Raw genomic sequence first — 26,784 nt, 5'->3', positions numbered from 1 at the left:
TCATCCATGATTTCTCAACAGTTGAAAATATTTTTTTATAAAAATTGCAACAATACATGCCATGAGAGTATTTAGTTTGATATTCCAGCTTGCTTGTGTGGTGCTCCCACTGTCACCCACTCAGGAATCTTCCCATCTATTTGATTATTCTCTCCTTTAACTCTGAGTTGGTATAAGGAGGAGAAAGCTAGTTTGGACCTTTATGTAGAGGGTGTAATGAGATATTCAGGGATCATTTAAAATAGCTGGTGCTGGAAATTAAATGGAAAATTGCCACTAAAATAAGGACACTTGCAACATCAAGAAATTGACACAGTCAACTGCATTTTGTGAAAACAGAAGAAACATCACGTGAGAGTATCGAAAAAATTACTAAATGTATATTAGGCCATAAACAATGGGAGATACAATTTAATTTCATATTTTGATCTTCCTCTCTAACAATCAGGGTTGTTTACTAATAAAGTAACAAGCGTTTATTCCTAAGAATTCAACAAAGAGTTTTTCAGACAGGATGTTCTCTTGTATGGTTTTCTACATTGCCAGGTTTATCCATGAAATCCTCTATATTTTCAGGATTCTAAATTTTGTCTTAAAGCTTCAATCTACTGCGGACAGCTAATTTTCCAGTATTTCTGCATGAGTTCATTCAACAGGAATACAAAGTAATGGAGAAAGAATTTGAGCCACGTTTAACTTCTAGTGTTTAGGTGAGTTTTTTCCTTTTCTTCCTCTTACTGTGCTTCAGATACCTATGTCAACATGAATGTATAACTTTTCATCAAATTGGTTTTTGTTATTCCCATCATACAGATGACTGGTTCTCCATTACTTCTGCCAATCTTATTTTAATTATTTTATTCTGTTAATAAAACTTAAATCTACAGTTGAAATAAACCTACTCAATAAGAGCTGGAGAAAGTTATTGAGAAATCACTCTCCCTGTAATAACAGATTTCAGAATGCTCTTTGCTCTTTTCTCTACTAAAAAATATAATTTTTCTTTTCAGATTTTGCCTATTTGTACAAGATATGGAATGCAAGGCTTCCTTCCTTTCCTGTCTTTACCTTGTCTATAATCCCTTAAAATCAGTTTTCCAATTAGGTCACAAAATACTTGCCATTTAGGAGAAAAATAATATTTGAAAATTATTTAATTTAAAATGCATGGAAAAAAGCATACATGAATCAGCTGTTCTTTCAAAGAAACCTGTGGATGAAACATACTGATTTTAATTAATATATACAGCACTATGACACATAAGCTTTAGAATGTATGGCAAAAACCTAACATAACACATTCTGTTACACTAAATCCCACTCCTTCAAAAAGGGAAGAAGAATTTCAAATGAGAACATGCAATAAACATTACATTTGCCTTATCCAATTCACATCCAAAATATCTAAAGAAAACTCAAAAATTGGTAGGAACACATTTTTAAACAGTTTGCTACCCAAAACACACAACCTAGGCCTATCTGGTAAGCTTTGAAAAATGTATGTAAATTTTACAACAGTAGGGAAAGATCAAACTATGTGGTTCTCCTAGCCAAATTTCAAATGTTGACATGGGATCAGGACACCAAAATGTTGCACTCAACCATGATGTTCAAATGAGCAAAACCGTAATGCCAGAATTTCTGTCCATTCTGATTTGGACACCAGCCCAGTTTCCATACTGACACTGTGTACCTCCCTCTACTCCTGTTTACTTGGTGTGTCACATTTGCTACACAGCCACTGTTTAAAATACAGAGGGTGAAAACACGTAGAGTTGAATCTGATTGAAGACTAGTAGGAGTTCTGGGGAAAAAAAAGGTAAAACAAACCAAAACCCACCAAACCTTTGATGAAATGCTAAAAATAATTAGTACAACACCTAATATAGATTTCTTATTAGCTCACAAATTTAAGCTACAGTGTTACTTCTGAAATAAACAGAACAAAAGAATTTTAAATGAAGTACCTTTAGATTTTTTATTGGAGCTTCTTTTGCTTCTTGGACTTCTTTTTCCACCTGGCTGTTTTTCTGTGACAGGCTTTTCCTCCAGCTGAGGGTCCATATGGACATTTACAGATCTTCTCTCAGTCTCACTTTCCTTGCAGCTTGGGATCCAGTCTCCACTGTCCATATTCTCATTATTATTGATGTTATCCTGTTCACCTTTATCCTGTCGTCCCATAGCAATGCTACTACTGGTCAGAACTTCATTCCCATCACTGTCAAGTTGATTTTCATTTTCATCAGCTGAAGGAATCAAATGAGATGCCAAACTTTCCACCCTGTAGTTAGCAGGAAGACTGTCCTTTGAGTCTATTTGCAGATCATTTGGTGGAAAGTCTCTGTCATCCATTAGAGCGCTACTTCTTGAACCACTTAATCTCCCCCTAGATATTTTTACACCTAAAATATAAAATATAATCATTTACAATAGGTATAGTATAACAGATAAATAATGTCAGCCAGTGCCAGCCAATAAAGACTCACATTAGCAGAGTGATACAGCTTAAAAATAAGGGGAATTTCTTTCATTCACTGACTCACTTAAAGTCTTAGCATAGGGGATATTTACATACAAAAAAACCCTATAAAGTTGTATTTTTATCCAATTATAACTGTTCTAGTTACCTGAGCAAAAACACAGCTGATCTTTACAACAGTGCTCCTGTTGTTACAGCTGAGGTAATGAGAAAAACAAAAAGATAAACAGAAGCCACCTCACGTCCCCCTCCCCCCCCCCCTTTAAATCCATGGCTAAAACAAAAGCATTCTTGTCATGTAAGATCATAGTTTGCCTGAAATAAAAAAAAACCAGGGAGGAATAAAAGTAGAACGACTTTTAATTCTGTCAGTGATGGTATCAGATCAAACTTGCAGATAGATTGTGTTATCAGAATTAGATGGAAGTAGGACTTGTTTATTGCCTCAATTGTCACATTATTTTCAAGAAAACATTCAACATGTGTTCAGTATACACAGAAGCAGATGGTTTGTTGATAAAAAACCAAAACCCCCACCTACTCTCAGCAGGAGTCAATTTTCCCTTTTTGTGAAGGTGCAACTCCAATCAATCCTGCAATTAGACACATTCACGGGGAACAAAAAAAGAGTAACTTAGCAGAAGACCTACATGTTACAGGAGCATTGTTGTATCAGTTCCTATCTTTAGCCTTTAGCAGCACGGCAATACTGCTCTTTAATTTAGCAACCATACACCCGAATAACAGCTCCATTATGTACATCTCACTAGATGTAGCTCACGTTTTGAATAGTGAAGCCAAGAACCAGCAAGCACTCTTCTACAACAGAAGAGCTTAGGTAAGCCTCCTACAGCAGCTTCCTATACTTTGCTCTAAATGAAATTACATTCTAGGATACCTGTTTTCACCAGGCTTTCTTAACTCATGGTATACACAAGTTGAGTACATGAAATACACACTTGGTAAATTTGCAAGATACTCTTTCATTTTACTTGATAGAAGAATTAGTTGCACAAAAATGGAAAAAAATTCCAAAGAATAAGTAAGCTTTCCTTCAAACATAGAAACATATTTCTGACAAAGATTAATAAAGTGATTTTCCCCAAATTATTCCTTCATAAATTTCATTGCTGCTAAAAGGACCGAGGGGAAAAAAAAAAAAAGAAAAGAAAAAGAAAACATCACTGCTATCTTAGGCACAAGAAGAAGGATTTAGGGAGCTACAGGCCGCTCTACCTCACCTCAATCCTTGGAAGCTATTACAGCAAGTTAGCCCAGAAAGCATTTTCAAACATCTGAAGGATAAGGTGGTCATCAAGTGCAGTCAGCATGGATTTATGATGGGTAAGTTGTGCTTCTACAAAACACTGACTTGCTTGGCAGAAGAAGGTGGAATAATGGATGTGATTTACTGTGACTGGCTTTTGACACTGTCTCCAACAACACGCTCACAAACAAGCACACAGAGTACAGGCCTGGTTAAATAGATGGTGAGGAGTTCCAGAGAAGCACACAGAGAGCAACAAGCCGCCAGCAGCTGGGCAATACAAAAGCAAAAGCCAGCACCACCCAGGACAATTCCATCTCTGCCTCCAACCTGAAGAACTGGCTAACCACTTCCAGCCATACCAGTCTAACAAAAAGGACTGCCTACTCTAAAACATAAGCAGCACCAGGGAAAGTCAGGCTGGACATCAGGAAGCATTTCTTTACTAAGGGTGTGGTCAAACACTGGAACAGGCTTCCTAGAGAGGTGGGCACCCAGCATCTAAGAGGCATTTGGACAATGCTCTTTGCAACACACTTTAACTTTCGGTCAGCCCTAAGCTGCTCAGGCAGTTGGTCAAGGTGATAAAAGTGGGTCCCTTCCCATGGAAATATTCTATCCTAGTCTAGAAGAATTATGAATTGTACATAGAGATGAAAGTTGCATTTTCCTTTGGCAGCCACATTAGGTGATAATTGATTTTCCTTGAGCACCAGAAAGACAAAAGGAACTCTAAGAAGATACCGAGGGCTTCTCTGGAAAACGCATCTGTTCACTAGAAGGATGCTCCTTAATCAAGCAATTTTCTCTCAAAGAGAATTAAACAAAAAATTTCAGGTTAAGAGGAGGACAGAATTTTAATCAGAGCAGAAAGAATCAGAACTAGATATTAGTAGACACCCATACTACAGTTATGCTGATTTATTGATACCTGTTCTAAAGCACTAAAAAAATAATCCCAAACAGTATTATCTTTGAAAGGTTCACATTTTAGTGTTTCTGCCACATGAAATAATAACTACTGCTGCTTTCTCCAGCTCATAGATCAAATGATGCATCAAAAGAGGTTGAAGTAAATTGCCCAAACCCAATGAGGAATTCATTTTAACAGCAATAATCAAAAAATCAGAATGTCCTACCACCACTGCCTTGCCTCTATCCGTAGAAAACCATTTATCCTTTCAACAGCCAGCAAAGAGAAATACAAATGGATTTGAACAAAGTGTTTCCTATTTGATTGCGAAAAATGAGAAAAGATGCTTTTGACAAGTGATATTTGCTGTAGAAGAAGCTGACATTCTGATGGAAAATGTTAACTCACTTCCTCTGAACATTTGGCTGAAGCGATAGTCCCTCTGTAGCTGAGAAGCTGGAAAGCACAACATTTCTTGGTTATTGCTTGAAACGCAGTATTTCTCCAAATAAAAGTAGCCCTGAAAATCTATTCCTTTCTACAACCCTTAGGACTCCTTAGAGAATGAAAACTCAAAAAGAGCTAGTTCAAGGAATTTAGAACACCCCTGCCCTTGATCTTTTAAAAGTATTTCCCAGTTGAAATTTTTTACCTTCTTGATTTTCCATGCTGCTATTTGCAATTCCTTTTGAGTTTACCAAGGCACTAGGCAGGTATCAAAGTGAATCTAAATCCTGTGAGAATGAAATTTAGCTCTGTCTAAAAACAAAAGTAGAAACACTTATTTAGAAATAAAAATTAAAGTCCCTTGTGATTTAAACTACATTTAAAAGACCATTAACATGCTGTTCCTGTATTTACTGTTTTGCCACTGAAATGAATTGTAAACACAAACAACATGTTAATAAAAAATGTTTGTTTCTTCATAGGCCCATTTTTCCTCCCTTCACTGGTTGCCCAAAATTGAAATAAAAGCTAATGCTGAGTAGAATTGTGCTGACCTTTGTTAAAGGTGTTTGTTATTTGTTATTTGATGAATAAAAGTGCTTCAGTTGCTACACAGATTCATACAATTGGCACATGTAATCATGGTGATTATAGCACAAATAAAATGGAAAATATTTGTCAAGTGGCTAAAAGTCTGTATTGAAGAAATTACTTGTATGTTTGTTTCCTTTAGTACAAACAGTATATACATTAGAAAAATTGCTTCAGTTTTACAAGGCCCATGCTCATCAGTGTTCCCTTTCATGTATTTCATACTACTTAATATAATTTTGACAAGGTTTTCAGTTGCTCGCTTTTTTCCATCTATCCTTACTATGGAAACATAACCTTAAATATAGCTGTTTGGGGGAGAAAAATAAAAGGTAGTAGGAAGAGGGATCACTCCTGACTTGTCATGGTTAAAATTTGAAGAGGGCATTAAAACCAAAACAAAATCACAAACACCACCAGGCCCCTTAACCTTTCATGCTAACAGCTCCTTTATCCTGAACAGCTGGTGGGCTCTGTGAATGTTTACTGAACATTGAGTGTAGTATTTCATTTACTGATCTTGGATGTATCTTACAGAACAATCCAGACCACAACGCTGTTTCTTCTAATATTTGAAAAGTTTACATCAAACTGGATTTTTATTCCATTTGATTGACTTCATATAGCTCTTCTGCCAAAGTCACTATTTTCTCTTTCTCATGCCATTTATTTTTCTGTATTAATTAAAGAGATTTAATATTTTAATTCTTTGAAAATCAGCTTCCCTACTATATCACCAACACTGCTCTATTCAGAATGAATGAGCATTTCAGATTGGTTTCCAGTTTGCTTCTATGCAATAATTTCATTAACTTTGATGATAAATGACAACAGCAGTATAGTCTGCAGTTACAAGCAGTTATAAGCGCTTTTGGGGATTTAATTAAAAATTGATTGTAGCAATAAGTGCTCCAAAAGGAATAACATAAAATTCACTAACACAAACAGAATATCCCCAAACTTTTGAAATAAATAAGCAAATTTATCTGAAATAGGGATTAACTAGTCATTCTGTTATGATGAAAAGCATCTCAAAGAGATACCAGACAGAAAACTGACCATGAGTCCAAGCTTTCTTTTTCTCCTGAGATATAATACAGCAAGTGTTACATGCACAAGAGAAATCATTATGGTCTACCAGGCACTATTCAATTACAATCACGGGGGGGTTTTTGTGCACCATATACACAGAACAAGATGTACACAAGAGAACCTGGATCCCAGCAAGAGAAAAGTTTTAGAAAGGAAGGGTCAGCACTTCATCTGGCAATAGCAATTAATTCTAAAAAAGGTCTCTGTGTAAACAACCAAACAGACTGTCTAGAGATGTTGTGGAATCCCCATCATTTTAAAGGAGAAATCCAGCAAGTCTCAGGTTTAAGGACAGGTAAAAAATAGGCACTAACTAGTATTCAAGGAATTTGGTTTTCTTTATTGTTGCAGGGGTTTTAGTATCTTCATACACACACTTTTTTACTTAAATACAAGCAGCTTTACAAGTCCTAGAGGAAAAAAAAAGCTCAAACAAAATTGATTCCATGAAAATGAAACAAATAGTTTTAAAAAATCATTATGTTTACAGAGTTGGTGCTTCTACCATTAGAACAAAAAGAGGAAAACTGCAGAAACACTAAAATTTAAAGAGTAGCTAAATGTAATCCAGATATTTCTTAAGAATTAATCTGTTGATCTTTCTGATAGCTGGTGGAAAGATACTATCATTTAAGTATTACCTTGTGATGTATCTCTTTTCATACTGATAAATAATCTTCTATGAATTAATAAAAACCAATGTGAAAACTATCATGACCATACACAATCAAAACATACACTAGAAATTATTCTTACTGCCCATTAACATCTACATAGAAAGAAAAAGGTTAATCCCATTCTATGAACATTTATATTTAATACCAAAATGAAGATTCAGTGATGGGTGGGGGAAACTCTAATGACCCACTATCTACATGACACTATGTAAAAACGACATACAGCATAGCATTAGGAGTTCATTAGCTTGTAAGGAAAAGGATGATGTCTACTATGCTGTTACAGGAGCTAGTAAACAAAGAGCACATATGTTCTTTAGAGAAGTGCAAATGCAACTTCTCTACAACTGTTTGCTTCTTCATGTGGAAGCCAAGATACACCTAAAGAAGCCTGGAATGTTATCACCAGAGTGCCCTTGCCTCACCACAACAAGAAAAGTACAAGTTGCTGAAGATGTGCTTGACCAGCACAGAATTTGCAACAGAAAGAAATAGCAGCAGACAAAGGTGATAGGCAATTCATGTTCCTGTGATCATCTCACAAAGCCAGACCAATTCCAGCTAACAGAATTCTGCTCTGCATTGTGTTTTATGTGAAATATAATAGTTGGAACGCTGCTGTTTCTAAAGGAAGGGAAAAAAAGATATTCATATGTATGCTTCCATTATCCAACCTGACACCTCTGCAGAAAAACACACCCCATGCTGTTGTGCTGTCTTATACCATGGACTCACTGGAAGTTTATCACTTCAATTGACAGACTGATGTACAACCCTTTTACTGGGCAGTCTCACATGAGAGAATCTCATTAATGTCCTCCTGCTCAGTTTGCCCTGCTTGGCTTGGGAAAAAAAAAACATATGAGGGGTAAAAATATGTGCTTTCTTCTTCTGTGTCAGATACACGGATTAACAGGTCTGTTTTTTCAAATGCATTAAGTCTGCTTTCCTTCAAGAAGTATTCAGATACCAGGGTGGTTTATCTAATTTCATTGAATTTACAAAAATGTCTCAGCATGAGCACTTTGGTGGTTTTGTACTTTCTGACACTGAAGTGACATTTCTCAAGTGGCAGTGGCATTTAAAGGCACAACAATCCTCACATCCATAAACAGCAGGAATAGTGAGGTTTAAAGAGGAAGTTTCACATGCTATTTTCAACTTCTAAGCTTCCTAGTCATACTGCTTATTCACAGTTTCAATAAACAACGATAAACATACTGCCAGCCATAATCTACTATTCCACATTTAACATTACTTTAAAAATATGTTTCACTCATGTAGCCAAATACAAGAGGTTTGTCTGGAAACAAATAGTAGCTTTTAGTAGAACATATGACAGTTGTCTCAAAAATTTCACACAAACAGCCTCTTTGTCAGCACTCAAAATACACAATGATGAGTCCCCAAAGTGTCTAAAAAGTTTTGGGTTTCAAGCTCCACTAGAACAAATTTGACTGAATCTACAAGAACAAAAAGTAACCAACCATTTGATGTGTTCAGGTTTTTTTTCTTGTCTGCAGCAAAACACCAGAACATGTCTTGGGTAGAGATATGGTAGAAAAGGCAGTAGACCAGACTGCTTTAGGAGAATGGAGAACTCTCATCATTGCAGCTCTTTTATAAACAGTCTAGACAAATGTTGTTCAGGAATAACCTATGAGTAACTGGTCTTGCCTTGGGATGCATGAACCTCCTTTTAAGTCTTCTGAAAAGTAGTAATTTGCCTTTTTTGATTTTCAAATTTTCTTTCTAATTGAAGAACTCTCCGATTTTTGTTACACTTCAGAACATGTGCACAAGTTTGATTAGAAAGCATAACAAAAATGAAAAGCTTCCTACTAGACAAATTTATGCATTTTTTCTAGGATAGGTACTTTTTCCTAACAGGAAAAAAAAAGAAAAAAAAGTCCTGCAAATCCACAGACTATATTTATGAGAATTAACCAGCTCAACTCACTCTTATCCAAATCTTTACATTCCAAGTACCTGAGAAAGCTGTTGGATCCTACCATCTCATAAGAGGTTGCTAAAAAACATATGATATAAAATCTCTCATGATCTCAGGTAACAATTTTCAACATATATGAAAAAGCAGAAATAACAGAAAAGATCCCTTGAAATCCAAAGAAGAATGAGGCAATTATCTAAAAGTTGCCCAACTGAAGAAAGAAGAATGTTCAAGACTTTCTGAGAATTACATTTCATAGTAAGACTGAAGTCCATAATTTTTTATATTGATGAGGGACAAGCAAGTTTTATAGCCCTCATCAACACACAGAAAGTTAGTACTAAAAAATATTCAGTAAGGTCCTAAATCATATCAAGTCCAGAAGCAACCACAAGTAGAATGGAAAGCTGTCCATAAAAGTTATGAAACAATTCTTGTCCATAAGTATTATATACTTGCAGTTCCTCTGTTATCAAGCCTTCAGGTCCAACCAGAAGGTAATTAAGAATAGAGATAATTGTTAGAGCTTTAATAATTGTCATCATTAGAAAATCAGAATACTCAGCAGCTCTATTAAAATCTTGCATCTATTTGCCTTATATTTCCAAAAGGAAGGATGGTCTAGTTTCTACATTATTCAGTGTCAGATACAAATGAATGAGATCAAATCCCTTCTGTGCTCTGAACCGCCTCCATGAAGTCATCACACTGTTACATCATCTCTATTGCACTTCTTAACCACAAAGTACTGATTTACTTCACAGGGATGTAGCAAAGATTATTACAATGAGAGATTATGAAATAAATATTTCATACAAGGACTGTAACGAGGTACAATACATTTAATCTGGTCTTTTTTCTTCTTTCTTCTTTTGGCCCTTAAATGCACGAGCAAGAACTTAATCATGTATGAGCTGTAAGAGACCTATGTTAAGCAAATCAGAGCCCCCAAAAAATTAATCACTGGTGTAACTGGACTGAAGCTAATGAAGCTGCAACTACTTAACCCCAGTGGTGAATTTAGCCTTGAGTGCTGTCTCAACTCTCCCCCTTTCAACAGGAAGTTATTATGGTAAATTCATTTCAGCTCTAATTGTGTAAACAGATATTGGCTATATGAGCTGTCTCCAACAATTTACACATACTTTCGACTAATAGATCTTAGGGAGGTTTTCTGAAGAACACAGTTACCAGTTTCTCCTTGCAGAATTTGAATGCTTGTAATACCTGAGCCTGTAAACAGAGATCTAATTTGTTTCAGATCAGCTTTAAAAAAAGCTATGATCAAGGTCACTTCAAGTAATTTCTATTTAAAAAAGAGCTTTCCATTAGAAAATCTCCACTATCACAAACATTAACAAAAACTCAGTACTGTAAAGTTGTAAAAACTGATTTCACTTAAAACTCAAAGTGAGATTGCTTCAATGATTCCACGACAGAAGAACTGTAACAGCCCATAGAGAAACTGAATGACTATTATTTCTCCATGTGTTAATGATGTTGTATTTCAGTGTTAACATAGCAGACTTCAACAGTCTTCCAGGATAAAAAGAGAAATCCAGGTAAGAAACTAAGCAGCTCCCAAAACAACATTGGATAAAGAGTAATTTTATATACCAACTCTTGCTAAGATGCAATCTTCCTAGGATCAAATGTGTAAGCTCTGCATGGTGTACGTCACTTAATAAAATAAAGACGTGAGTCGGTGAAAATTCCAAAATATTACTGAACAACTGACAAATGTGTAATTTCAGGACAAGATGCAACCAGATTTGTTTATTTTGCCAAACTGGGTCAACTGTAGAACTGTAAAAACAAAATGAACAACACCTGAACTGTAATCCAGGTCCAAATGAAATGCTGGTCTGAAGTGATAAGATCATCATGCCCTCACTCAGAGGCTAAAAGCACACAAAATTGCAAGTTATAACCATTAAGAAAGAACCTCCAAAATGTACATTATGAATTTCCATAATACTTCAGTAACATATTCATCAAGTGAACTAAAAAGTCTTCCTAACATGCTCATTTTACGAAAATAAAATAAATACCACGATTATTTTTAGGTTCTTTCTTTTTTTAAAGATATTCTGAATTCATCTATCTGAACTTGCCTTCCAGTGTAACATTAATGTTCCAAACAAAAAACCCAAGAAAATCATTGGCATGGACAGAGAAAAGCAGTGCTAAAGCTCACATTCTAAGGCCACACATTAGCAATTCACTTGGGACAGGTGGAGCAGCGTAATGGAACAGCAGTGGAAAAAACTTCACACTCATGCTAAGCAGCTCTGTTCCTAAAAAGCAAGCACACAACACAGCAAAATTTGTCTACCGGAATCTCTGGCACTAGCAGCATTTCACTTTCCTTATCAGTCAGCCAGACAGTTTCAAAGACACCACCGTTATATTGTAAGTAGATTAATAAGAAAAAGACAAGTAACAAAATCTTTGGTGCGACAGGCTCTCGAGCAAGGCAACATTTCAAAAGCCTTCTGGATAAAGACTTATGATGAGATAGACACACAAACACATACTGAGTGAATTTAAGTCAGCAGAACATGCTCACCAGAATTCAACGAAGAGAAATTCTGAGAGAAAAAAGCAGAAAAAGCATCTATTGAGTGTTTTCGCTCCTCCCCACAAAGGTTTAATAGAGCTTTTCTTTTTTGCATGCACACAAAAAATATTTGCAGTAAATTTAGTGCTGATGAAAGATGCCAGATTGATAGCCCTAGGGACTGAGATTCTCTGTACACACAGACAAAGTACAGAGTGAGAAATTTGTAACCCTGCCAAAACGCCTTATAATACACAGCTTACGCAACCATCTTCACACTACAAAACCCTTCACCCCTCCGCTAAAAATGTCAAAAATATTGCTTAGTGTTCATTAGAAGGGAAATAAAACATGGACACTGTTGTTAGCATCAACAGGGACAGATTTCAAGGCACCAGATAATTTCAAAAATGTTTACTTTTGTTCTGAATGGTTCTTTTGTCAGCTGTGAACTTTGCTGCAGTGTTTGTAAGGCTGCAAAGCCAATCTGCACCTGGTATGAGAAAGCTTTCCTATTAAACAGCATGGTATTACATAAGAAAAATAGCAAAGGAGTGGTTTAACATTTTATTCAGATAACCTTATTCTAGCATACATGACTTCACACCTAGTGCTTAGAAACTATCTCAAAGGAGAACTGACTTGATAGTTTTTCACTTAATTGGTACCTAGGCAGCCACTCTCCAGTGATCTGCACAATTGATCTAACAGACTTTTAATGGACAGCAACTTCCTATTAATCAGGTTTTCAGTGCTGGGCTGGAATCTACATTGTCACATGGAGCAGGCGAGCGTCCAAGGAACCTTGGATTCTAATTTCCCTTTCTACTAATAGGCCAAACTGCAAAACTGCCCCCACTCCCTAGCCACTGTCCCCCATCCAAATGTCAAGCCATTTTTAATTGTCAACAGAGGACATGTAGGAAAGCAGTAAGTTAAGGTTTATAGACTGTAACAGCTCTAAATACAAAACTGCCTGACCTCCTTATAAAGGCAGATTTCACTTCAAAGGAAGATGTCCAACAAAACCCACAGGCTGCAAACTCACTGGATCTCAAACCAGATTGTGGCATTGGATTAAATGCTACTTCCGTTCTTGGGAGATTTCCTTTTGCATATATGGGCTTGGAGCGGGGGACAGCAATGGCAAGAAAATATGACAAAAGAATGAGGCTACTCTCTGATAGGTTTTTAAGAAGTAATTCTTCCTAGAGACTCTTTTCCTGAATGTGCAGTGCTTACAGCATTTTTGAAAAAATCTCTCACCACTCCTTCTACTATTTTCCTTGGTCACCAACCAAGCATTACAACAAACTTATTCAAGTATGCTTAACAAAGTAAATGAATTCTGCAGCATCCTGCATCTCAGCAAAGCAGAGACATTTCTGTCAACTCAAGCATGTAGCAGATTATTTTATTTTCACATTACTGAAGCAAATAGGCTTAAGTGATTCTTTCAGCTCTATTGTAAGAGCTTCTTTTATTTCTGTTGAAAGCTTTTCCTAAAAGTCACATTAGAGGTGGTATTCGGTAACATGTAAACCTTTCAAACTTAATCTGTATTCTTAGAGGACACTAAGTATCCACTAGGAGGACAAGGAAAAAATACCATCATGCAAATTTCCGTTGACATACTCATCAGGTTCTTTTTGTGGAAGACAGAAATTCTGCCAAATTTGTACTTAAAATGAAGCAAGGGCATAAGAGTTTGAAAAATTGAGATCAAGATCCAGGTACTTCTGCAATTTTCACCCTTACTTAGAAACAATTGCCAATATTTCCTAAGGCTAGGTGGTTGCAACATAGCAAAATAATACTAAAAGACTAATGCTATAATATTAACTTGAAAAATAAGCTTTAAATTGAGCCAAATAAAGGTAAATGCAAAAGGTATTTAGAACCATTGAAAAAAAAATCAAATGTTTTTACTATCCTTTTGACCTATACAACTAATGAGCTCTTTTGGTTCAAGCATAGACTGGAATCCAATAGAACAGGTAACCCTCTTGATTCCCTCTGATTTATTTCAGGAAACAATAATTAGAAGGAAACAATTCCAGAGCACTCAACAATGCAAATAAATTACAAAGGCATAAGGCTGTATGAGGTAAGACTGTAAATTCAAACATTTGCATGTGGTGATAGCTGGATTAAACTAGAAAACATGTATCGCAATCAACCATAATGTAAAAATAACTGTTCAAGACTCCCTGTGATACACTTCAATATATTAAACAATTTTCTACATTGTAATTTCTAAATAAATTTTAAAAAAGTTAAAAACTTACCATTTTGCTATGGTTTCATCAGTTTGTCAAAGATAGTGAGCAGGTCATAAAGAGGTAGTCCTTTATGCATGAAAGATTCAGCATATATCTAGCAGTTCTAGCAGGGGGAAAAAAAAAATCAAACCATGAGTTTAGCCCACAGAGACATGTGGTTCATCCAGGCAAGTACTAAGCTAAAATAAATAAAGTTGTGAAGAAAAGTGTATAATTTGTAGTGTATGAAGACTTGTCAGGGCATTTTGTCATTTGGCTTTTATTAGCAAACACTCCTTTGAATAATCTCAGTTGCTCTGAACAGCCCATTCAAAGATGGCCCTAGCACTCCTGAGTCCTCCAACTGACAACAAAAACTTCCAAAATTCATTAATTGAGCTTAAAACTATAGCTAACTTTTCTGTGGCCATAGCTGTCAATAAATTTTGACAAGGAATGCTGAATTAGGACATTACTAGACACTTGCTCTAAGAAAACCAAGTTCTGATTGATGTTCTAAAAGTCCTACAAATTACTGAATTATCAGACTAATTAGTAAGAGAGGGAAAAAGCTATTAAAACATAAAGTCCAGTTTAAAAATGGATTGAGGTCTATCCCATCATCCAGCAGAACAATCTGTCCATTTCCCTTAAGGCACAGGGAAAACTATTACAGCACTCAGTATAAAAAAGCTAAGTATTTAAAAATAAATTGCAGAGTTGAAGGACTGCTGCATTTGCTAAGGCATTTCTCTAGATTCAGCCCAGCCCTTCTTCATGCCACGTGTAGGTCCCCCCAAAACACAACAACAAAGGCACAATTTTCTATCCCAATTTCTGTTTTTGAGTGATATACCAAACAAAACGACTTTGTTTAGTAAGTAGGGAAGTGTCAATTTCTCAATTCAAACGCAGAAAAACAAGACACATGAAATTAACCAATTTGCAGGAAATCATACAGAAAGTCTGCTTCTGAGCCATTAATTTGAAGACCAGGTGTACGCTGTGATTGCCAGATCTCTCCTGCCTTCTGCACAAACGAGACAGGGAGCAGGGAAACACGTTTGGAAGGATTCTCTCTCCCTTCCCCCATCACACTGCGGCCACTCTCCTGCCACTGACAGGTTTTGGCACAGCATCCCTGAAGGATGAACTCCAGTTTGGCAAAACTTGACAACGTCTTGAAGATGATCCTAAAGTTATTTCTCGTTCAGGCATCGGGGACGTTGCCGAAAGGACAACGTCACTGCTATCGAAAATGACAGGGTAATTGCAACAAGGTATGGAGCAGAGGGAAGCCGGCAAGGAGCGATGCCGGAGATCGGCCGGAGCAGGATCCTGCACCTGCTGAGAGCGGCAGGGCGACACAAACAACCGAGTCCCGAAGTGACTATTTAGCTGCAGACGCGGAGATCAAAGACTCCCGCGAAACACCCAGGCAAACCTCAAACTAAATACGTAGCTCCTGGGACTCCACCGACACACGGAGCGCACACATCGCTGCACGGGCGCCCGGCACAGCGCTGCCGCCGGCCCGACCGCCTCCCGAGCCCAGCCCTGCCCAGCTCCGCTCGGGGGGCACCGCGCCGGGCCCGGGAGCCGCGGCACCGCCGCCTGCCCGCCCCGGCCCAGCCCGCCCGGCACCGGCTCCTTCCCGCCGCCCGCCCGGCGGCCCCAGCCCGCCCCGGACCGCCCGGCGGCGGCCGACACAAGCAGAAGGCGGCGGCGGTGCGCGGCACCGGGGAAGCATCGCATCTTCCCTTCCTCCTCCCCCTGCGGAGAAGCCGCTGTCAGCTCACCTCAGCTCCGCGGCGGCTCGGGCGGCCGGGACCCGCCAGTCGGCATGGCGTGGAGGCGCGGGGGCTGGTGCTGCCGCAGGCTGCCGGCGGTGCGGGGCGGGCACCATAGAGAGGGCGGGCGGCGGGCGGGGAGCGCTCCGCCGGCGGAGCGGAAGCGCGCTGGAAGGCCGGGCACAGGAGGAAGTGACGCCCCGGTTGCCGCGGCGATCACGCACCCGGAGCGGGGAGCGCGGCGCGGGCGGCGCGGCGATGCTGGCGGGCCGGGCCCCGCTGGGCGCCGCGGGCTGCGGCCGCCTCCTGGCAGCGGGGCTGCTGCGGCCGCTGCTCTGCGGACTGCCGCCGTGCTGGGTGACGGCGGGGCGGCACTACCCGTCCCTGCGGGTAGCGGAGCCGGCGAAGGAGAAGCGGCCGGTGCGTAAGGAGCAGCGGAGCAGCCTCGTGGTCCGCCGCTTCATCGCCTGCCCGCAGCTGGCGCACACCGTGCGGCGCTGCCTGCAGGGCGGAGCCAGCCCCGGCCCCCAGCCCCTGCTGCTCGAGTTCGCGCCCGGTGAGCTGCCCCAGTGACCTTGGGGGGTCAGTGCGAGCTGCCGCCCTCGGCACCGGCCCTGCCGCCAGCCCGGCCCCGCCGCGGGAACCGGCTGGGGCCGTGCTGTCCCGGGATCTCGGGCGGGGGTGGCAGCTGCGGTCCGGGACGTCCCGGGCGGAATCCCAGGCGGGGAATGTCCCGGACCCGCGGCCGGCACCTTCCCGGGACATGTGGGTGCGGGCCCCGGGGTGTGCCTGGGGGTGCATTTATGCAGGGCTTGGGGGATGAGCGAGGGTGCAGTCTGGAGGCCTGAGGCCCTCGTGTTAAAACTTGGCTGTAGAGTGACCAGAGATGGCATTTTCTGTCAAGTAATGCTGTAGTCTTGTAGGCGAATTTTATTAGTAAAAGCACACCCAGGATTATGGGCTATGGCAGATCCTCTGCAGTTACCTAATGGTTTTTTTTTTTTTTTTTGTATATATTTCTGCAGAATGTTTTTTAAAGATAATATGAGTAAGGTTTCACAGTATATTTCAGTTGGCAGAAGAAAAAGTAATTGAAATATTCGAAACGTTATCTCCAGTTATAACATCTAATTGTAACACTATGCTCAGTGTAATAGAAATAGCGAGCAGGCTGCCTGTAAATAATTTCTCTAACTCTTGTTTTGAGGTGTGTTTAACAAACAAAAGCTATCTCCTGTTGAAGGTGATATGTCCCAAGTGTTGTCTTGGGAAAATCACTAAAGGTAATCACTTAGAAACAAAAACACTATCCTGATTTTTTTTTAAATATTTTTTCTTTATTTTCCTACTTCAGGTCCTGGGATTTTGACTCAATCTCTGCTTGATGCAGGTTTTAGAGTGGTAGCTCTGGAAAGTAACTCAGATTTTCTTACAGACTTACAGGTATACTTTTGATTCAGTTGCATGTTTCTAAAATAAAATTAAAGGGAAAATGAGAGCTTAAGTTGTTGTGTAATTGTTGGATCAAAAAGGAATTGGACAGTGGTTGTTACTTGCAACATCTGACAAAATGCCTAATAACAAACAGTATATAGTTTGGCGTTGTACATCACAAATGCAGAATGTTTATAAATTAATTTGGCATTTTGTGCATGTAGGAATTCAAGTTCATACATAGTCTTTCTATGCATAAATGAAATTTCATGCATAAATTTGAAATTGATTGGAGTAATTGTAGATGTTTATGTTTAAGCAAGACTTCTGTATGAAGCTGTAAAAAGTCTGTAAAAATATGCTTAGTTATTCTGATTACCTCACAGTTTTATTTAATCTGTTTTCCTACAATTGACACATGTGTTGTCCTCTGCTGCTCACCTGGGCTCTGCATGGATTCAGAGGGGGTCAGACACAGAGCTGCAGAAGTTGCTCTAGAAGGTTTGCAGTACAGTGCTGGTTTGGAACCCATGACTCTCACCTGATTTAAAATGCATATAAAAGCTATCCTCTCTACAGATATGAAGAATTCAGGTTTCAAATTGTTAAAAGGAGTGATTTCCTTCATTTAATAGTTTGTGTGATTTTTTAAAAACATTGCAACACATCTTACAAATTTAAGAATGTGCTTCAAAGCTCAAGTTGAACAGCACAAAAGATGTCCAGATACCTTTCCCAGTGAAGGGGGCAATTATTTTTATCATTTGAAAGAAAGAAGCTGTTCTTTTTGTCATCTGTAAGAAGCAGCTCTGAGGTTTGACTCTTGTTGACTGGGTAACAATTTTAGGTAGTTCTTGAATGCATTTTTTGCTTGGGTTGGGTGTTTTGCAAGAGCAGTTACCGTATCCGTATTTCTTCAACTAAAGTTATTTTTATTCAGTCCCTAGAGAGTAGCCTGGATGGGCGGTTAAAGGTGATCCATGGTGACTTCTTCCGAATGGATCCTATGGCGAAGGGAGCTTTGAAACCACCTGCTGTGTCTTCTGAAAAGCTTTTTGAAACCCTGGGTGTAGCAGCAGTTCCTTGGAGGGCAGGTATATGTTTATGATCTCACATGTTACAAACAAGCGTGTTTGAGGGGGTGCATAGGCAGTTTGGCAAAAACTTTAGGATTTGCTTGAAATATATGTTCTCTTTAATACACATTCTGGATTATTAAATGCTGTTTTCTATATTTCAGCTTTGCTTAAGACTCATGATAGCTTCAGAATCACCCCTCCCTCCCCCACCCCATGTCAATATCAGATAATTAGGTATTTTCTTGTCATTTAAAGTTTTTGTCTAATGCAAATTGGGCTTAACTTTGACTAAGGCTTGAACTGTATTCATTCTTGAACAACATGAACTCACAGACTTTCTTCTCTTAGACTTTCTTCTCTTAGTTTTTTGTAGTTTAGACATTAGAATTAATGAGATTGTCCAATACATACTGCAAAATTTTAAAGATAGTTTTGCTATTGTGGGAAACAGATGTTCCTTTGAAAGTTTTTGGAATCGTGGCACAACAGTTGGAAAGAAACAGACTTTGGAGACTTCTTTTTGCCATGTATGAATGCAGTTCCATATACAGATATGGGAGAGTGGAACTCAACCTCTTCATAAGCGAAAAAGAGTATACGGTATGTGCAAGGCATTTTACAGGTAATGAAGGTGTGGTGCTTCACAGAACAGAAACCCATTTATATTGTGTACTGAATGTTTTTGCTAGTGAATTTCTTTTCTACCAGAATTTTTAAGTATTGTCAGTCTCCTCCTTGTTTGCTTTATGCTGTGATAGCACTATTAAGAAACATTCTGTTGTCATTTAACTGCAGAAAACTGTGAAGACTGGTCCTTGAGAAGTATATACAGCAGCAGACTAGCTGCTTTCCATTGTAAATTGTGAGGTGATTAAATTCTGTGCCATGCTTTCGCAAAAAGTTTGTTTACTAGTTGCAGGCAGTAGTTAACGAAGACTGAATTCAAAACACAAAAACACAAGTGAAGTCACTAAATACCAATACAGTGAGAAGCACTTGTCCTCTTGACTTGTTTTGTATGCAGTACTGAAAGTAATAGAGGCAATATATAATGATTTACACTCCTTTTTGTTAATGCTCTGTCGACTAAGGTGTAGAGCCTTTTCTGGATTGCATATTCCTAATTAATGCTGTGCAAAGGCCCTAGAACTGTATTTATACTTCAAGGATGACATCTTTTTCTCTTCCCCCCCCCCACCCCCCCCATGAATTTGGGAGGTTTCTACAGAGTCATAAACCTTTAATTACTTGAAATAGACAAGGACTTCCAGGCCTTTGTCCTTCCACAACCAGTGTTGTATCTAACACGCCACTGAAAAAAATTAAATGTCTTAAGTATATTCTTCTGTGAAATGACAGTTTGGACACCACTGAAATACCCACTTGTATGGTATGTTTTAATGGTCAGATGTTTTACTAAATACAGGGCAGCCTATTCATTTAAGGTAGTCCTTGTTTCTTTTTTTTTTTTTTAATTAACTTTTCTGGTTATAATGTGAACTCTGTTACATAAGAGGTGTGTAGTAAAAGCTATTGGAACCTTCTTTAACTAGACATTGTTTACTTCTTTTTGTTGTTTTTGTTTTTTATCATATGACAAGGCTGTGTAAATCTATTACACAAAGTTAAATCTCCCTGCTACAGTTTCTTTCTTTCCTTGCCCTTTTTGAGAATAATCACAAGGTTTTCTTTTTTCCTTGCCCTAAGACTTGTTTGATTTGTGACGTTGATCAGAATGATGACTCTGCAAGTTGCTTAATGTTCAGTGTGGTCACCTGATGTTTCACTTACTCTGCTTTGTGTGTCTTCTTGGGAATATTATCTTATCAGTGCAAACTGATAACTCTGCCAAAGTTACAGTTTTTATATGGCATCTTATCCTTATTTCTCTTCTGTGTGAAACTTTTCTGCCTTAAAAGGAACCAGAAAGTATATGCTGGAGAGTCATACATAGCTCAGTTATCAAAATAACTGCTATGAAGAAATACTTCAAATATTCCATCTTCTAGCCCTGTGCTCTGACATGATAAATTAAAATAGCACAAAGCATATGATAGAGGCCTAATGTAACTTCACCTTGGAATTTTAGACTCAACTGAATTTCTTACTGTTTTATATATATATGTGGGTTTTGCTTAGATAAGACACAGTCTTGGTTCTTGCAATAAAAATGCTTGTTCTTTGCCATTTTTTTAGGTATTAACAGCAAAGCCTGGGAAGTCAAAGATTTATCAAGCACTTACTGTACTTGCACAACTAGGGTATGAAATTGAACTACTGCATAAGGTAAGAGTTTTGTACCAGCTGATAAGGCCTAAAGCTATGTATGGACATGCATTTACAAAAGGGTTTATAGTGGTTTACCATTGCAAACTAATTGGAAGCTAATTTGATGTTTAAATCAGTTGGAGAACTGTTGAAAACTTTTGTAAAAAGCTAAACCAGTCATGTTTTGTGTAAAACTCTTTCAATTAAGCAACATTGTCATTCACTATGATGTCAGTGTTTTCACTGCAAGCCATTGTATTAAAAAACATTTATTCTCAGATTCTAGTAGATAAAAAAGATGTTTACACACCAGATAAACCCTTTCCATTTTGCTAATGGTTGTGTGAAACTAGAATTATGTTTTTCCAATTTGTCATAGTCTGGTCTTTGTTATATCCTCCAAATTTTGCCATCATTTATGCTTTTGACTTCCTAAGCTGCGTTCAGTTGAAATTTGTTTGAATCTTGGTGCCTTAATGTTCCTAGCAAACCTGCTTCTCCTACTAGTCAGTGCCTTTTTACCTTGTGAAACATGCTGTGATTGAGTTTTAAAAGTATTTTTTATGTTGTCCTCCCAGTTCCCCATGCACACATGGCCATCAACTTTCAGTTAGTTTATGCTTCTCAGATTTAGCTTCGCTGCATTTTTTTCTAGGAACCTACGGTCCTAGTTTAAATGTTTTGCTAATCTAAAATAAGGTTTCACTGCTCATTGTCTTCCAAATACCTTATACTGCAAGATATACATTAAGGTAAATATTAAGAAGTTGAAGAATAGTACTTTTTGAAGGAGGTCACCTGACTAACAGGAATAAGGTAGAAGTGGAGGCATTTGATGTCTCTTTTTTTGTCAGTCTTTAATAATACTGGCAAGCCTTGGGCTGCCTGGCCCCCTGAGCAAAAGGACCATGAGTGTGGGAACTGTGACTTTCCATTTGTGGAGGCTGCAACTGTAAGGGACCAGCTGTATCAGCTGAATGTTCTCAGGTCCTTGGGGCCTGATGGAATTCACCCCAGAGTGCTGAGGAGCTCGTGCAGCTATGGCAGGACCTCTCTTGATCACGTACCAAAGGTCTTGGCAGTCTGGGGAGGTCCCTGCTGACTGAAGCAGGCCAGTGTTATTCCACATCCTCCTACAAAGAACAAGGTGAGGGAAGACCCAATGAACTACAGACTTGTTTGTCAAACCTCAGCACCTGCAACCATTCTGGATTACCAGAGTCTGCTAGGTACTATTGAAAGGCATTGAAGAATAATGCACTCATCAGGCACAGTTAACAAGGGAAAGTCTTGTTTAACCCTTTTGACACCCTCCTATGATAAGGTCACCTGCCCAGTGGAGGAAGGGAAAATGATGGATGCAATTTTTCTGGATTCTAGGAAGGCTTTTGATACTTCCCCTCACAGCATCTTTCTGGAAAAGCTGTCCAGCTGTGGGATGAGCAGGTTCAGGGTGCACTGCGTGGAGAACTGGCTGAAGGGCAGAGCTCACAGGGCTGATTTGGGCTACACCTGGCTGGCCACTGCTCACCTGGGGCTGCTGCTGGCAGCAGCTCAGTGTGAGCCAGCAGGGTGTGCCCTGGCAGCCAGGAGGGCAAACTGCACCCTGGGGTGCCTCAAACAGCACCATCAGCTGGGCAAGAAAGCTGATTGTCCACTGAGTTCAGCGTTGGTGCAGCCTCACCTTAAACACCTGGGCAGTTCTGGGCCCCACAATTTAAGAAGGATGTGAAAGTCCTTGAGTGCATCCAGAGGACAGCAACAAAACCAGTGAGAGGACCAGAAGGAATGTCCCATAAGGAGCAGCTGAGGCCTTTGGGCTTGTCTTGTTTGGAGCAAAGGAGGCTGAGGAGTGACCTCACTGCTCTCCACAGCTTCCTGAGGAGGGGAAGGGGGGAGGGAGGTGCTGAGCTCTTCTCCCTGGTATCCACTGACAGCATGCATGGAAATGGTTCAAAGCTGTGCCAGAGGAGGTTTAGACTTGGCATTAGATGTGCTTCTTTAGGGAGAGGGTGGTCAAACACCATAACAGGCTTCCTAGAGCTGCCCCAAGCCTGTCAGCATTTAAGAGAACATTTGGACAATGCCCTTTATAAAATGCTTTAGCTTGGCCAGCCTTGAATTGCTCAGACAATTGGAGTAGATAATCACTGTAGGTACCTTCCAACTGAAATAGTCTATTCCAGTCTAACAAAACACTTTAATTCCATAGTACATAATACATTTGCTTCCTCCCATAGGAACCTTGGTCTTCATTTGCAACCAATTTGAAAAATGGGGGACTGGCTGTACCAAAAGCTGGGGTAAGATTGTTGTATATGCTTTTCTAAACTAGTTTTAATGAAAGGTTAAAATAACTTTATAGCAGCATTTACAGATGCGTTTTTTAAGAACTGTTCTAATTAAAATTTAGGGCAGCATAGTCCATCAATTTTGGACTCCACCAAAAGTGGAGTGAAGAATTGCTATTTTCTTGGAAACTGAAATAAACTAGTATCTTTATTGTCTGAGATGGAAAAAATATGGTGAGTAAACAGCATAAAGGAATATGAATAGGTAAAGTATTTTTCAGAGATAATTACTGATGGTCACATCTACCTGCTTGAACAAAACAGGTGTTACCACAGTCAATAACACAATCAGTATGCTGCTGGTTTTGGTTAAAATACTCATTCACGTGTCTATTATATATTTCATGTGCAAGTTAATTGTAGAAAAACACCAGTCTCCAAACTTAAATCTGAGAAGTGCAAAAATACCTTGTGTGAAGTTATTTACTTCTCTCCTTTGGAAAAGTAATGATGTTCCTTTGTATAATAAAGGAATATTCCTATTTAATTCTGATAATATAAAAGCATATTTACTTAATATTTTTGAATTTTACACTCCCCAGAAAACTGCTGTGGTGCTGTATTGAGTATAGTTTGCAATACTTCTGTAATATATAAGTGACTGGATGTGCCTTATATGCTTAGTTGTGTTGCTGAATAGCCATGTGGAGAGGCCCATTAGGTGAGCTATCCAAGATGTACCAGGACCACTTCAGAAGTACAGGTGTCAGATCTAATATATCCATTGCTGCCAATACAGAAGTGCATTTATTTCCCTTGTAGACTCCACTTTGTCCCAGTTTTGTGAAATCCTCATGTTGCAATAGTGTCTTAGTGTACACTCTGATAATTCCGTCTTTATATATAAAAGGCAGGTCTGATACCTTGCATAGTATGGGAATACAATAGTTTGCAAAATCACATCAAGCCTGTATTGTTCATTTCAACTAAGAAAGTCCAGTTTAAAAATACAGAAATTAACCCCAAGTGATAGTATGTTTTTTTGTTTTCTACTTCCTTTTCTCTTTGAGGCACAGGGAAGTGAAGCCTCATCTTCTGATGAAATCATCTTGTTAAGACTTTTAATAAGAAATCTTACTGGTGGCAAAGATGAAACTCTTGGCTTAAGATAGATACTGTCTAAAAAAGTGATTTTTTCAGTGACCTGCTCTGTTTTTCTTGCAGCGGCTGCCAAATGACCATTTCTGTTTGGTACGACTGACTCCTCAGCAAAATCTATTTACAGGAGGCTTGAAGCCCTCAAATGCATCTACCTTTATTTTCATGGTGAAACAGTCCTTTGCTAAACCTAAGTCTAAACTTACTGATAGATTAAAGTAAGTAAGAAAGAATTACAATTTTTATGCTTCAAAGAAATATATGAAAATATTAAAATATTTCCCAAAGCAGTGTTTATTTGCAGATTAAATACTACCTTATAAAAAAACCTCATTAATTAATTTTTAATTATCAACATGTAGAATAGAAGATTTTATTATGCAACCTGCTATACAGTATACTGTTCCTGTCAGGAAGGTTAGAAAGTATTTAGAATATATATGTGCAGTAATTCCTGTACCTCCACTGGAGCTGAGGTCATGTATCTGTAAGAGGTTTTCACTTACTTTACAGATACAATGATAAAGCCACCAAGAGTTTTGCAGGTACAGAAATTAAAAGCTGAAAGAGATTCAGCTTACAACAGACATCAAAGTTACACTAATGAAAACAGCTGAAGGTTACAGAAGGTGGAATGGGGATGTCCTCAAATGGCTGTTACCTAATTAAAAAATTAGGTTTTAGACTTTACCAATTATGCAAGCTATTCGTGTTTCTTTATGATCAGTAGGTTTCTGTTTCCCAGAAATGGAAGGTATTCACAGTCTGGACAGCATTGACTTCTTGCTGATGAAAATAATGAATATACTTCTCATTTGCTTATAGTAGGTTATGGAAGTTAATTTCCAGAAAGGGGGAAAAAATAAGCTACTAAATTCCAGTAACTGTCTTAGAAGGACAAGTGGAAAGAGCTGTAATGGATTTCTTTCTTAAAGCTCAGTGATATACCTCATCTCCACTTGATCCTTCAGCCAGGAAGTTGAAGGCTTCTAATATGCATCTTCTGTGTATTTATACACTTCTTTCCTGTCTGAGAAATGGTTAATGTATGTGCACATTTATAAAAGTATAGCTTTCATAGCAAAGATGTAGATGGGAGGGAACGTGGATACATCTGTTTAGGTGTAGAAGAAAATACCTGGGAGGTGTAAGTCACTGGTTCATGCTATACTGAGTCATCCTTGGCTTTAATTTCTCCAGCACTGAAGCACCCTTTTTAGGCTGTAATGCCTGTTACTGACTTACGAATTTAGGGTGGATGAGGGAGAGAGAGCGCCCATCCTGTAATGAGGAGGTTTGTGTGGTCTGGTATTTTCTGTGTGTGCTGGGAGCTTTATTTGCTATTGATGTGTTTTAATAGCAGAGGTTTCTTCCTGTTTGGAGCATGGATTGAAAGTGTGTTGCAAGAAGAGGTTAGCTTCTTCTAGAGGCTATGAAAGAGTCAAGTGGGCCTTCAGATAATGTTTCTTGCATTTTAATTTTTCACGGAAAGAAATGCTCCATTATGATTTTGTTTGTTTGTTTCAGTTCCTGGAGCTTGGACAATAGTGACAGATTACTGAAAGCACTAGAAATTCCCAAAAATGCTTCAATGTATAACTTGTATCCAGAAGACTATAAGCGTCTTTTCGAGGCTTTGCAAAACTCTGATTTGTTTGCTGAGACCTTCTTCCATGATGAAGTCTTGACAAGTACAAGGACCATGAACTTATAAATCTAAAGCTTTTGGAAGATCACTTTTGCTTCTGGAAGATTACTTTGAGAAAAAGTGATTTAAATAAAATCGGAGATACTGTTAGCTAGATGACTTCCTGTCCAAACAGGAAAAATTTAGCAATTAACAAGAGCCCTTCTACTTAGGATGAAAGTAATGAATTCACAGTTATCTTTCACAATCCTGTCTGGAATGGACAAGCTTTGCACACAATCCTATCTGCAATGGACAAGCTTTGCAACTTTGGCAGGAGCTTTTTAGCTCGTGCTACTTTTGGATGTACCACTTAAATGCAATGTTTTGTTACACTGTTGCTGTGTATTTACAACGTTTGAAAAAAAATTACCTGACCAAATTATTATTTGTTTGGTTTTTATTTTAGTGCTTAATGATTTGGATGCCCTTTTGACAGATTCACAGAATACAAAGGTTTTTACAACCACTGAGCCTGCAACATTGTCTGCTTTTCTGAATTTGCAGCCTAAAGTCAATAAATGCTAATAAATGAATAGTGGTATGTTAATAGAAGACAAGGTAATGACAGGGTGATAAAATATTAACTGGGAGTTGCTTAAAATAAAGATTGTGATCTCCCTGAGGAAAAGTTGTAACAGTTATTTCTTCTGAAAATATGAGGGGCAACAGGTTTGTAATACAATACACAAACACCTACATGTGTATGGGGATTATTTAGGTCTGAAAGTCATCAGAATATTCAGTATAAATGATTTTTAAAAAAATTAAATCCTTTCATTTGAAACCTTTGCCAATATTTTTAATGTGTAATACATGTACCAAAAAATTATTCA

The 26,784-nt window shown here is 38.6% G+C and overlaps 2 protein-coding genes across 3 annotated transcripts in view; one reads left to right on the top strand and one right to left on the bottom strand.

The window, feature by feature from the left end:
* Nucleotides 1-16,157, bottom strand: part of CNST (consortin, connexin sorting protein) — a 45,874-nt gene extending 29,717 nt beyond the window's left edge. The window contains exons 1-4 of one of the 2 annotated variants that reach the window (XM_059468769.1): nucleotides 16,041-16,110; nucleotides 14,269-14,365; nucleotides 11,990-12,011; nucleotides 1,968-2,405 (exon numbers count right to left, since the gene is read on the bottom strand). In XM_059468769.1, the coding sequence (XP_059324752.1) occupies nucleotides 1,968-2,405; nucleotides 11,990-12,011; nucleotides 14,269-14,271 (463 nt within the window). In that variant the 5' untranslated portion in view covers nucleotides 14,272-14,365; nucleotides 16,041-16,110. Of the gene's footprint in view, nucleotides 1-1,967; nucleotides 2,406-11,989; nucleotides 12,012-14,268; nucleotides 14,366-16,040 lie in introns of both variants that reach the window. The other variant, XM_059468770.1, reaches the window with a different exon arrangement.
* An 89-nt stretch (nucleotides 16,158-16,246) lies between these two features.
* TFB2M (transcription factor B2, mitochondrial) lies at nucleotides 16,247-26,330 on the top strand. The gene is made up of 8 exons (XM_059468080.1): nucleotides 16,247-16,587; nucleotides 17,386-17,474; nucleotides 18,406-18,559; nucleotides 18,996-19,144; nucleotides 20,741-20,830; nucleotides 23,053-23,115; nucleotides 24,328-24,479; nucleotides 25,789-26,330. Exons 1-8 carry the CDS (start codon nucleotides 16,290-16,292, stop codon nucleotides 25,973-25,975), a joined length of 1,182 nt encoding a protein of 393 aa, XP_059324063.1. The 5' UTR covers nucleotides 16,247-16,289; the 3' UTR covers nucleotides 25,976-26,330.
* Nucleotides 26,331-26,784: the final 454 nt, after the last annotated feature.

This window comes from Ammospiza nelsoni, chromosome 3, assembly GCF_027579445.1.
Source record: "Ammospiza nelsoni isolate bAmmNel1 chromosome 3, bAmmNel1.pri, whole genome shotgun sequence".
NCBI classification, from domain to species: Eukaryota; Metazoa; Chordata; class Aves; order Passeriformes; family Passerellidae; genus Ammospiza; species Ammospiza nelsoni.
Note: the sequence above shows the minus strand (reverse complement) of the source record. Positions and strands in the feature narration are given on the sequence as shown.